Source organism: Arachis hypogaea, chromosome 18 (assembly GCF_003086295.3).
Source record: "Arachis hypogaea cultivar Tifrunner chromosome 18, arahy.Tifrunner.gnm2.J5K5, whole genome shotgun sequence".
NCBI classification, from domain to species: Eukaryota; Viridiplantae; Streptophyta; class Magnoliopsida; order Fabales; family Fabaceae; genus Arachis; species Arachis hypogaea.
This window is the reverse complement of record NC_092053.1, coordinates 38,316,664-38,330,111: the sequence shown is the minus strand read 5'-3', so window position 1 is coordinate 38,330,111 and position 13,448 is coordinate 38,316,664. Positions and strand designations below refer to the sequence as shown.

The 13,448-nt window shown below is 33.9% G+C and overlaps 1 protein-coding gene and 1 long non-coding RNA gene across 35 annotated transcripts; both read right to left on the bottom strand.

Annotated features, from left to right (window-relative positions):
• Positions 1–1,218: 1,218 nt before the first annotated feature.
• Positions 1,219–4,342, bottom strand: LOC112769138 (uncharacterized). The gene is made up of 4 exons (XR_003186379.2): positions 4,173–4,342; positions 4,020–4,074; positions 3,807–3,934; positions 1,219–1,481 (listed from the first exon to the last, which is right to left on the bottom strand). It is a non-coding gene; the product is annotated as an uncharacterized lncRNA (long non-coding RNA).
• Positions 4,343–6,769: 2,427 nt separating this feature from the next.
• Positions 6,770–12,272, bottom strand: LOC112770854 (ras-related protein RHN1). Of its 34 annotated transcripts, none has more exons than XM_072225190.1 (16): positions 11,810–12,272; positions 10,926–10,994; positions 10,807–10,836; positions 10,317–10,345; positions 9,638–9,727; positions 9,319–9,430; positions 9,102–9,174; positions 8,711–8,764; positions 8,559–8,623; positions 8,310–8,401; positions 8,119–8,189; positions 7,855–8,029; positions 7,430–7,478; positions 7,276–7,349; positions 7,081–7,174; positions 6,770–6,993 (listed from the first exon to the last, which is right to left on the bottom strand). In XM_072225190.1, the coding sequence occupies exons 8-16, from the start codon at positions 8,737–8,739 to the stop codon at positions 6,893–6,895; spliced, it is 750 nt and encodes a 249-aa protein (XP_072081291.1). In that variant the 5' UTR covers positions 8,740–8,764; positions 9,102–9,174; positions 9,319–9,430; positions 9,638–9,727; positions 10,317–10,345; positions 10,807–10,836; positions 10,926–10,994; positions 11,810–12,272; the 3' UTR covers positions 6,770–6,892. The 34 variants fall into 34 exon arrangements, with proteins under 34 accessions (XP_072081291.1, XP_072081294.1, XP_072081299.1 ...); XM_072225193.1 differs by having other exon boundaries at positions 9,665–9,727; XM_072225198.1 differs by having other exon boundaries at positions 10,926–10,989.
• Between the last annotated feature and the right edge of the window lie 1,176 nt (positions 12,273–13,448).

Sequence of the window (13,448 nt, the reverse complement as noted above, 5' to 3'; positions counted from 1 at the left end):
ACTGGAATTCAGCAAAAAGGGGTTAAGATTCAACCCTCCCTTCTCTTAGCCACTAATTATCATCAATTGGTATCAGAGCTTGGTCTCAAAGAGATCAAGCTTTGCAGCTTGGAGAAAAGATCCTGATAGAGATCAACAGTGGTTCTAATCTGGTGGCCTACACTCTGACAGAAGGGCAATCAAGCAACAGACCCCCATTCTTCAATGAGAAAAACCACAGCTACTGGAAAGAAAGAATGAAGATTTTTGTTCAGTCTGTAGATTACAGACTTTGGAAGATAATCCTGGAAGGTCTACAATTTTCAACCACAACAGGAGCTGATGGTGTGGTTGTTCCCAAAGCTGAGGCCGATTGGAATGAAGATGACAGAAAAAAATAGAGCTCAACGCCAAGGCTGTCAACCTGCTAAACTGTGCGGTCAGCTTCAAGAAATACCGTCAGGTATCAAGATGCACAACAGAAAAGAATATCTGGGACAAGCTTCAAGTTACTCATGAAGGCACAACCCAAATCAAAAGATCCAGAATAGACATGCTGAACAGAGAATACGAAATATTTTCAATGAAGGAAGGAGAAACAATTGATGAAATGTTTGAAAGATTCAACATTATCATCATTGTCTTGGATGCTATGGGAATCAGACATTCAGAATCTGTGCTTGTGAGAAAAATCTTGAGATGTCTCACTAAAGAGTGGGAAACCAAGGCTATAGTGATAGCTGAAAGTGGTGCCATTGATGAAATGACTTATGCTGATCTGAGAGGAAACTTACTTACTTTTGAAAACACTTATTTGAAAAAAGATACAAAAAAAGGAGTTGCTCTCAAATCTGTCACTGAATCTCTGGATGATGAATCCAGCGATAATTTATCGGACAATGACTTTGTTTTGTTTGCTAAGAAATTCAGAAAAATGATGAAGCTGAAGGAACGTGTAACACCCTACCATACTTAATCTTATGCTTAAGTCATAAGACTCAGATAGTAAGGTATTACGACCTCTAAAAATAGAAATATATATATATATATATATATATATATATATATATATATATAGAAAAAGAGATACTTAACTAGGAGCCTTGAAAAACGGGTAAATCAAAATCGTAAAATAAAAAGTGCAACGCTCAGGAAAAAGGATTACTTGCGTGCTAAGAAACCTAAAGGTTATAGACAATTAGACATAAATAAGCAAAAGAACGGAAAGAGAGCCAAGAATACAGTGAAACTAGCTCCTGACTCAGCCTGCGAAGCCAAGGCTGGCCGGAGAATATTTACATATATATACAAGTATCCCAAAATACTCAAAATACAGAGACAAAGTCCTAACTCTCCTGTAACCTCTATGAAGAACAAAATAAACAAGTTTCTTGGAGAGCAAGCTAGGTACATAGATACATATATATACAATCATAAAACCCAAAATAACCCAGGAACTACTCTGCTTCAAGATCCATACACCTAGCGAGGAGCCTCTCGACCTGCATTTGAAAATAGCAACACAGTATGGAATGAGAACCAGAGGTTCTCAGCATGGTAAAGGTGCCACGCATATAATAAACAAGGTCCTGGGAATGCCAGAGGCAATCCTAGAACTCCGTCATGTAATTATAAAAGTTAATCTCTAAGCAGAAGCCATAAAAGGGGTAGGTTACCTAAAGAATCCTAACCTTACATACTTTAAACCTAACATTAACTCCAAACCAGTCCACCCTTCCTCCGCTCCTCCATCACCAATTAATTTACACAGACAAATAAGCACACAAGACAAGCACAAGTAACTTACAAGTAATACAGATAACAATTACAACAAATAGCATGTTATAATCACGTAGGCATTCCCAAATAGTTCAAAAACAAGCAATTCAAACAATGTGCACATGATGCATGCCTGTCCTACGGCTGTTGATATCAACTGTCGGTTACGTAGCCATCCTGACATGTTCTCAAGCTCAAACTACACCATGGGGAGAATCCCCAAGCTGACATGGGGAGGAGAGAACGCCCCCAAGCTCAAAAATATCCATGGGACGAATCCCAAGCTGACATTGGGAGAAGAGACAACACCCCAAGCTGACATGGGGAACATAATACCCCAAGCTCAATAATAACCATGGGAAAAAAAATCCCGACTGACATGGAGACAACGCCCCAAGCTCAAGTTATTCAATCATTTCTTACAATTTATCATTTTCATTCTCAATACCAATTCATATCTCATCTCATCATTCTCAACTTTTCTTAACTCATTGCTCATACATTTTATTATTCTTGATTGATTATCAACATCAACTCTCAACTTTTATTTCCTTCTTTGTTCCTCATTCTTCTTTCTTCTCTTTTTCTCTCAATATCATTGTCTTTAGCTTTAACCCTTCCTAGGGGCAACTTATATTTCTTTTCATTTCCTAAGCTTGTTTATTCTAAAACCTTGTTGTGCTATAAATACTTATGCACAACCTATTTTTCTTGGTAAGGTAACTCTAGAGATCCTAATCTTCAATTTAAGTTAGGTTTTGCTGAACTTGGATTAGAATTGAATTTTTTACAAAATTTAGAATTCTGCTACTGTATTTACAAAATTCCAGAAAAATAGACAACATCAGTATTTTTATAAATTTCACAATAATTCTAATTCTAATCCGTTGCCTCTAAATTTTGATGGGATTACAGTCAACATTCTCAAGTTTAAAAACCCATAAGTTTCAGGTTCATATCACTTCGTTTGAGTAATTAACTATCAATTGGAAGAGGTTCCCCATTTTTATGAATCAATTCAGAATTACCAGCAAACAACCCATCTTCCAAATGACTTATCTAAGTCTAAAAAATAGATATGGACCTCAAACTTATTCTCACTTAAAATAGACTGATAAATCTTTAAATCCTTTTTGGAGGCAACTCAAAATTTCGTTTAAATCCAAAGTTATAGCATCTGAAAGTTGGTACTGCAGAACCAGAAAACCAGAAAAATCTGCAGCAACTACTAAACTTCAAAAAATCATATCTTCCAAACCACTTGGCCAAATTTCCTGAAATATTTTTGGAATAATCTTGACTTATAGAAATTTGTTAGAAAAATATATTAATTCGAAAATCATGTCCAGATTATTCCCAGTTTTCTTTTTAAATTGCTATCCAAACAGATTAGGAATTTCTGCAGCAAGAGTTCTTAATTTCACTAACCAAATTTAGTCCTCTGGGTTTCCAACTTATACCAATCCACCATTCCTCTTATTCATCACTTTAACTACTTAAATTATATCCCAACCCTATCCCAAAATCTCAGTTCTATGTACCTATCAGAAATCACCATGATTTATATCATACAAGCTCACTTTAAAGCATTAAAATTCTGCACTTCTTTTAACAATAATAAATCAACCAATCAACAGAATTTCAACAACAACAACAATCTTATTAACTTATCACCTTCAATCAGAAATTACATCTAACAATTGTCCATTATTCGTAATTCTAACCCTTACCTCAACCTTCTTAATCAAGTCAAACTTCTGCATCCCAATCAACATACGCTTAGCTCACTATATATATATATATATATATACACATCACGCTTCAACTTTAGCAATCAGCCTTCACAATTTAATTCACTTTCTACTCTCAATAACCCAACATCAAACATTCAACAATACACAATTGTCCATAATAAGTCATCACAATTTATCAAGTTTCATCAAGGCCACTATCATTAACATAAACAAACATTCCAGCTTATCATATGGTTATCTAGCCTAAATTTTCACAGGGCATTACATATTAAATGCGCGAAACCTAAACCATACCTTGACCGATCAATATATTTAGTCCAAGGCAGCCACCCAAGTCACAACACAGCCCCTCAAGCTTTTAGAAACCACCCAAAATCTTAGTTTCAATCACCACCAAACCTCCAACATATACACTTTTACACCTAATTTCACATATATCACCATACATACTCAAAATTCACATTTAACATACTAGAATCAAAATTGGCTAGGGTTTATGAACCTTACCTTGTATGTGCCTCAATGGAACCAAAGCCCACTCATTCCTCAACTCAATTTGATCCTATAATCATCAATTTAACCAAAATCTTAACATCCAACAACCTTAATATTCCCGAATTGAAGAAGAGAGAATAGGAGCTGGGATTTTGATTTCCTCACCTTGAAAGGTATTAGCCTTTGTAGAGCTTGTCTCTGCGGACGCGTGGCCGCAAACGGTGCGGCGATCAGAGCTCCGGATCAAAAGTTAGGTGGAATCAAAGATTTGAGTGAGGGTTTGGTTATTGAGAGTGTTCTTCCCTTATTTCTAATTGTTTCCAGCGTGCATGCTGAAAGAGGAAGGAAGGAGAGCTTCCTTAAGTATGTTTGGGCTGAGTGGGTTGGGCCTTGGGCCCATTATGGGCCTGGTTCGATCGGTTCGGTCCGTTCGGCCCAATCTTTGGCCAAATCTTTTAAAATTGGTGTCAAAATTCTCGTTTTAATTAGATCTATACTATTTTACTATTAAATTTTCATTTCTAATTTTCTTTTATTAAAATTAATTTATTGACTAATTAGTCGCTAATTTACGGGGTTTAAAGAACGGAACAAATGAGGCAGTTCACGGAAACCAAAGAGGGATTTAAGCAAGGTGATTTGCTACAACTGTAAAGAAACTGGACACTTCAAGTCTGATTGTCCAAAACTGAAGAAGGAGGACAAACTGAAAAAATAAAAGAGGAAAAGACTCATGGCATCATGGGAAGACTTGAAGAATGATTCGAATGAAGAAGATGAAATAGAAACCAAGTTCCAAACTTGTCTCATAGCCGACATAGTCAATGAGGTAATATTTCCTGAACCCTCAACTGAAGATCTTCATCTTATGATAGATCATCTCAATGAGAAAATCAAATGCTTCTTAAATGAAAACTGTGAACTTGAATCTCACGTTACCATTTTAAAAGCAGAAAATGATTTTTTCAAAGATAAATTAAGGGAAGTTGAAACTGCTATTGATCTTGTTGAAGAAAATAAGTAGTTAAAGGTTGAAATTAAGAGCTGTGAATACCATCATTTTGTGATTGCAAATATAAATTATTTTGAGGAAAATGAAAGGTTGCATAAAGAGGTAAAAAGACTAAAAGAAGACCTAGCTAATTTTGCTCAAAGTTCTGAAAAGTTGAATCAACTCTTAGCTAGTCAAAAACCTTTCTATGACAAGGCTGGTTTGGGTTTTCATAAAAGTTCAAAAATTGTTTTTGAAAAATCTCCTTTTGATAATATGGCTTCCACTTCAGATGACATAAGATTTCAAAACCCAACCAATCTAAACAAATAGCAACCTAAAAAGTTTTGTAGATTATGCAATCGGAATGGTCACTTTCCCATTCAATGCTTCATAAGTGAAAGAATGATTGGTGATAAAATTTATAAGATTGTTGGTAACTATAATGACTTGGGGCAAAGAAGATGGTTTAACATAAAAGGATCCAAAAAGATTTGGATACCTAAGGTCACTTAAGATTTTTGTAGGTTTGCCTAGCATCCAAGAGAAAAGACAACATGTAGTATATGGATAGTGGATGCTCTAGGCATATGACAATGGAAAGGGAAAAATAGTGGCCATTGGAAAAGTGGGTAAGAACTTCTCTTCTTTCATCAACGATGTTTTGCTTGTTGATGGACTGAATCACAATCTAGTAAGCATTAGCCAATTGTATGATCTTGGATATTTGGTTATTTTTAGAAAATTGGATTGCTTGGTTATTTGTGAAAAATCCGGTGATATTTTATTTGAAGAAAAAAGGTACAATAATGTGTATAGATTAACTCTAGAGGATTTAAAGGATCAAAAAGTAACTTGTTTTACCTCTCTTGAATCTGAAAAATGGCTTTGACATAAGAAATTGGGACATGCAATCATGTACCAAATTTCTAAGCTTGTTAAAAAGAATTTAGTTAGAAGAATTCCAAATATCAAATTAGATAAAGATATTACTTGTGATGCTTGTCAACTAGGCAAACAAGCACTACAAAAAAACTTGGTAATTACGGCGGTTTTTTAGAGTTATTACGGCAGTTTGAACCGCCATTATTACCTTGAATAGCGCTCAAGAAAAACCGCCATAATTTTAAGCGCTATTTGGTTATTACGGCGGTTTTTGAAAAACCGCCACAATTACCTAGTTAAAATGGCAGTTTTTGAGTTAGGTTAAAACGGCGGTTCAAACCGCCGTTATTTCCAGATAAAATGACATTTTTTTGTTAAAACGGCAGTTCAAACCACCGTTATTTCCAGGGTAGAACGACATTTTTTGTTAGTTAAAACGGCATTTATGAACCGCCATTTTTACCTTGACAGAGTGGCATTTTTGGTTGGTTAAAATGGCATTTGAAACTGCCGTTTTTACCAGATTAAAACGGCATTTTTGTTGGTTAAAACGACATTTTAAACCGCCGTTTTTACCCTGATAGTAGCATTTTTATTGGTTAAAATGGTATTTGAAACCATCATTTTTACCATGTTAAAATGGCATTTCATGTTGTTTAAAATGAAAATTATAAGCCGCCATTTTGACCGGGTAAAAGTGACATTTTTTTAGTTTAGAAAGGTAGTTTTAACCGTCGTTTTTACCGTGTTAAACAAATAATTTTTTTCATTAGCAAAATAAAGCTAAAAACCATATTTTAATGGTTAATAAGTGCAAATATGGTTAATATGGTTTAAAAAGAGGCAAGCCTGAATAATCAGGTGATGAATAAATTATTGCATGCGGTTTGGGGTTACTTTGCAGGTTTGTTTCTTTATTCATCCATCTTAAAAGTAGGAAAATACCAAGTTAGAAGCTTCTGGAATACAAATGAAATGCAGATTCAACTTATATTGATAATAACATTAACTAAACACAGCAAAACAAGCTTCTTCTTCTGGTTTCTTGAGGTATGATATGCAGCTTGATTCCGGTTTGGTGTGAAGGGTTTGCTTTTGCCAATCCCTTTTCTGCAAAAAGAAAAGGAAAGAAACACACACATTCGATCATTCATTCAGGTTTATTTGATGGTAAAGTTAGAGATTAACACCGCCTACCTATTTCATAGAAGAGCTCATTCACATTCTGTGCAGTTTTTGCTGAAGTTTCAAGAAAAGATAATTCATTTTCTTTCGCATATTCTTCACCCTCCTGCATATACAAGAAACAAGCATCACTGTTTCACCACCCAAAACCTAATTCTTTCATTAAATTTGCACTGTAATGTAAGCATATATATCAAAAAGAAATACCTCATTTGTAACCTTTCTCTCCGCTCCCAAATTAGCCTTGTTAGCCACCAAAAACATTATCAAACTCGGATTTGCTGATCACATGGTTTATCAAATAAATTGAGTTAGAATCCTAGTTACTCGCTACTTATTTATGAGATATAGACAAACTTACCATGTCGTTGCATTTTTTGAACCCACTTCTTTGCTCGCGCAAAAGATTCCTGGTTACACAATGCATCACTTACAAATCAATCATCACGTTTGTTTTATTTTTCGTGCACTGCTTCTCATGTATGGACTTTACTTTTTTCCCCCCCCTAAAAACAATGTGGATGTTTTTGCTTCATCTAATTTCCATGAACCTCAGCTTTTAAATGTGAAGACTAGTTTTCTACAAAAATGTTCTATTTTTATTCTAACATATAAAAACACTTAAAAATTATATAGATATGAAACAACTGTAAAGTTTACTTATATAGAAATGAATTCAAGAGGTTCATTTAAGGATCATTTGGGTAATAAACAATGGAATGATATAAGCGAATATTGAAACAAGTGATTAGTGATGAGATGATTAATAGAGTTAGTAGTTAGTACCATGCTTATAATGTCATAGACAACAATGACAGCAGCAGCACTACGATAGTACATAGGGGCTAAACTATGGTAACGTTCCTGCCCTGCTGTGTCCCATATATCAAATTTGATAGTGGCTTCGTTCAAAGACAAAACCTGAGTGAAGAATGCTGCCCCAATTGTTGATTCCTGCATCCTTCCACATAGAATAAGGTTAATCCATTCCCAACACTAATAGCCATATAATATATTAAGAAAATGCAATAACTAAGAGTAACTTGGTACTCAGAAAATTGGCCTTTCACAAATCTAAGAACCAAACTTGTCTTCCCTACTCCCATGTCCCCAAGAAGTACCTGCCAGATCATTAATCATTATTCATCGCCTGTTTATTTAGCCTTGCCTCTTTTTCTAATGATATTGATAAAAAGTGTATAAAATTGTAATATAATTATTTATGAACTAAGCTTATTTACCTCTTTTTTCCCCAGGTAGTTTTTACCGTCATTAATTTGTCTAATGAAATTATCAAAATATCTGGACTTGCGTATATATCTAATTTTTCCATCTGCTTAAAATAAAAAGTGCAAATAGTAGTAGTTATTCACTCTGATAGTTGAATTAATTGACAAATTTAGATTCTTCATCTGCTCCTATTTATAATCTTCCTATGGCTATATATTCTATTATTCTATCAATACATTTGGGAATTGGTAAGCAAGTACCTTGTTGAGTTACAATTTTAATGCTATAGTCAAAGCCTCCATGGTTTCGATCACAAGAGCAGAAGCTGAGTCAAGAAAATAAACAAGTAGAATGGTAAATTCCTTAGTAAGTTGGAGAACAAATGCATAAGATACAATATCTCAGTCATTACATGGAATTTCTTGATGAGCTCACCATCATCAATTCTCTTCGCCACCAAATAATCCTACAAACTAACCCTTATTCACTAATAAAATGGTGTTATAGATATAAAAATAATCTTATGCCTTCATCTAACAGTTAAAGTGTCTATATAACTGTAATTCAGAGGCTAAGTATTCCTACTCCACTTCTTTATGAAAGTCAAATTATCCATTCCTCAAGCCAAACAAAGTCAATTTTGAGGAGCATGCAGGAAACTTGATTTAAAACCAATGATGTGCCTTAACAACTTAAGCTTTTAGGAGCAAAACCCCTCGGCATTTGAAATTTGATATCATCATAAGCATCTATGACTATGATCAAAGATATTGCTATAAAGTAAAATGGAGCTACAAAAATACCTGATTGTTTGTCAATGTCATGGGGATATTTTTCTGCATTAGAAAACACAGCCTATATCAAGACCATTTATCCCTGAAAAAAAAAGGAACGAAAAAAAGTGAACTATTAAAAATTATTAAAAATAAGTATACAAGTTCAGAGTAGAGAGAAATTAAGATGGAAGTTGTATTTTAGAACTATGGTTTTAAGAAAAAGTGTAACAAATTTGTTGCCTACCTGAGATTGCTAAATTCGTCATTGATAAGGCATCTGGCAGTGGAGGACTTCCATCTCTAAAGCATATGATTGGCAACATACTCTGTGGAGCTGTTTCAATTCTTGAGACATCCTGAAATAGTGTGCATACGAACAAATGAAAGAAGCAAAAAATATTCACGAGCCCACCGATCACACAATAAGATGATGTCTTAGAGAGCTACGATAATCAGAGCGCTATTTCATTTTAACTTTAACCAATACAATATGAGGCATCATAAGACAAGACATCAAAATAGAATAACATGAAATGAATTCAATTAACAATCATCATTCCTACCAACAAAGAAGTATAAAGTGAATATACTTATAAGGTCCACATTTGAGTTCAATGCTATAGACAGCACAGAGAACCATGGCGGCAAGTCAACTGCAGCATGTATCACATACCAATTAAACACCATATCAGAAGGATTGAAGAAAAAATAAAGGTTACTCCTCACTCTCTAAACTCCCAAGAAATACTATCTAAAACGTACATTTCAATGCTCCACAAATTAGAGATCAAATAAGAAATACTGGTTCTTCCAAATAAAATAAAATTGTATCATTCTTTTCAAAATTAACATTGGTCATCAATTAAAGCTAAACTGATAAAATACTTTCATGAGAGGCTAAACTCCATAATATGTAAGTGGAATCAAAATTTATACTCCATTAATGAAATAGTTGACAATTGAAGAGGATCATAATCACACTGCAATGGAAAAATATTAGTTGATAACATAAAGTAAACTTTTAAATAACCAAAATAACCTCTTAAGAAGATCATAGTTATCGGATTTGGATCCTCTAAAGTTTGAATTCACTTTAGAAAGTAAAGTGTGATTTTGTATCTTTGAATAGTTTCTCTTTTATATTTATTATTTGTCCCACCTATGAAATTAATGGTGAGAAATCACACTTTACTCTCTAAAGTAAAATTCAAACTTTAGAGGATCCGAATCCATAGTTATCACCTGGATAACCGGAGAATCAGGTTCCAGTTCTGTAATAAAAGCATTGATAAGGACAGAATTTAGTTGAAGCATTTTATCGAGCAGGTTATGTGCTAGTAAAATAAAAATGAATTTTAAAGCAAAAAAAATTTAATGCTTTCAATAAAACAATCTACCACATAGTAAGATATAAAGCATGAGCTTTCATATTAAGAATCAATAAAAAATTGAAAATTACAAGCAACTTTAGAAGTACCAAATTATATCAAATCAAATGAAATAAAAGAAAAAGGACATAATCATTATCAGAAGTGAATCGTTGAATAGCAAAACAGAACATTTATAATATAAGAATGGAAACAAATCAATAATCATGGATTCACTTTTTCTTTTCTTTGTTTGGAAGAAATAAAGCAAATTTGAGACGGATAGACAAGAATACTCACAGTTAGTGTCACCATAAATGAAACAAAGAATATCAAATTAAGATGAAAATTGATGCTTCACTCACCAGGACTTTCTCCCATAAATTTTCTGCCAACTTCATGAACATTATAGAACAAATTATCAAGAATTTAAAGAATGTACTTTACAATTTACATCTAAAAAAAAAATTGATTGTTAACCTACCTTTTCGAGACTATGATGCATTTGCTTTAGCTTAGGATGCCATGTCATTGATTGCTGCATTCACCTTCTCTAGTAAAATAATGAAAAGGGAAAGGAATTTAAAACCTGCTGGATTGCTCCAAGAGATTTTCATCTAAAAGGACGTATACCAATGACAATTAAATTTTTTATTTTTATTTTTCTGAGCATGCAATTTACACAGATGTTAAGATGAACTCAAATTACTTATGATGACAAGGAATCTAGTTCACTTACAGTAACATGGAACATGTTGGTGAACTCAGTTATTCAAGGCAAGACCAAATACCAAAAATTAACATGAACAAGTGCACCAAAAGCTATGTAGAATTGATTTTCCATAAGATCCAATTATATTCTTGCAATTATATTATAGTACATACATGCATATAGAAAGCAAATCAGGCAAGTGTTTCAACTTTCAATTACCAAATCAAATATCAAAACATAACATAAGATCTCCTATTTCAGCAAACAAAAATACTCAGAAGGAATTATCCGTCTAATTTTATATTGAACATCAGATGTTCTATAATCACAAAATTTAATAATATTTTCATAATATTTTTAAGCTAATAAGGCATTCCGGTTAGATTTTTGAGTGATTTTTTTTATCTACTTTGATTAAACTAAACCACTCTATATAATTGTGATGATCCTATACCTTCAGTAATATTGATATTATATATCTAAGAGCAATTATACAGAGAGGTTAATTTGACGTTATAAAATTTTATCAAAAGCCTAGAAATCAAGGAAATTAGATTTTTAATTTGACAGTAAGCAAAAGCAAACAACAATTGATATTAAATTAGGAATTTAAAAACCATAAATTTTAGAAAAAAAGTAAAAAAAGAAAGGAAGACCTAATGTGGCACTGGCGGATCAGGACCTTGGCATGGTGGATTGACTTGGCCATGCCGGCCTTGAAGAGGAGAGTCTGAAGGTGGCGCTCGAGGAAGTTCTCGACGGTGAGAGCAAGGACGTCAACACAAAAGTGAAGAAAAAGCGGAACCAAATTGTAGAAGCTCACTAAAGGCAACAACAATGTTGTTGCGGCAGCGAGGTGATAAACGAGCAACAAGGGGATGAGAGGCAATGGCTAACCTTTAGATCGAAGCTAGAACAAGATCGTAGAAGCTCATTGAAAGCAGCGGTGAGGAGATGAACAATGGCGGTGAACGGCGAAGAGATTCTAGTCGGAGAATGCCACTGAGGAGATCCTTGCTGAAGAAAGTTGTTGCTGGAGCAGATCGCACGCAGAGTAGATCCCAGTGGTAATGTCATTACCTTACAGAGAAACAGTGCATTAGTTTCGCAATTAGGGTTGGAATCAAATAGAGTGCGTGGGTTTTTTTAAATCATGGACCCAGATAATGGCGGTTTTAAACCGCCAAAATCATCAAAAACCGCCATTTTACGCAAACTAATTACGGCAATAACATAATACGCCATAGTATCTGAATATTATGGTGGATCTATAAAACCGCCATATTATTAATGTCATTTTAAACCCTTTTTTTGTAGTGAAGTAAGATCATCTTTTAAATCCAAAGATGGAATCTCTACTAAAAGGCCATTGGAAATGTTACATATTGATCTTTTTGGTCCTACTAAAACTCAAAGTTTAGGAGGAAAACATTATGGTTTGGTAGTGGTGGATGATTACTTTAGATTTGGTTGGGTTCTTTTCTTAGCTCACAAAACTGATGCGTTCTATGCTTTCTCTTCTCTTTGCAAAAATATCCAAAATGAAAAAGATTTAAAAATTGCCCACTTAAGAAGTGATCATAGAAAGGAGTTTGAAAATCAAGATTTTGAACATTTTTGTGATGAATTTGGAATAGCACATAACTTTTCATGCCCAAGAACACCTCAACAAAATGGGCTTGTTGAAAGAAGGAATAGAAGCCTTCAAAAAATGACTCGAGCAATGCTTTGTGAAAATGATGTTCTAAAGTTTTTGTGGGCTGAAGCTGTAAACACAGCTTTTTATATTCTAAATAGGACCATCATTAGAAAAGGTTTAAAGAAAACTCCATATGAGTTTTGGAAAGGAACCCCACCTAATCTTAAGTATTTCCATATTTTTGGATGCAAATGTTTTGTACTTAATAATAAAGAAAATCTTGAAAAATTTGATCCAAAATCTTATGAAGGAATGTTTGTTGGATACTCCACCACTAGCAAAGCATTTAGGGTTTACCTCAAAGAACATAGAACTATTGAGGAATCCATACATGTGTCTTTTTGTGATTCTAACTCCATTCCCAACGCTCTTTTAGATGATGATGCAGGTAGTGAAACTGATGTGAACCATCAAGCCAATCAAGAAAATTCCAAATTTGTCCTAACTGTTGAATCTATCTATCCAGAAATATCTCTTCAGAATGGAGGAGACATTTCTGTTTTGTATCCTGAACAAGCCAAAGAATCCAGAGCAGAGTTGCCAACTGAAACTACTCAAAGAAAAACCATTCCTCAAAGGCCACGTGAATGGAAATT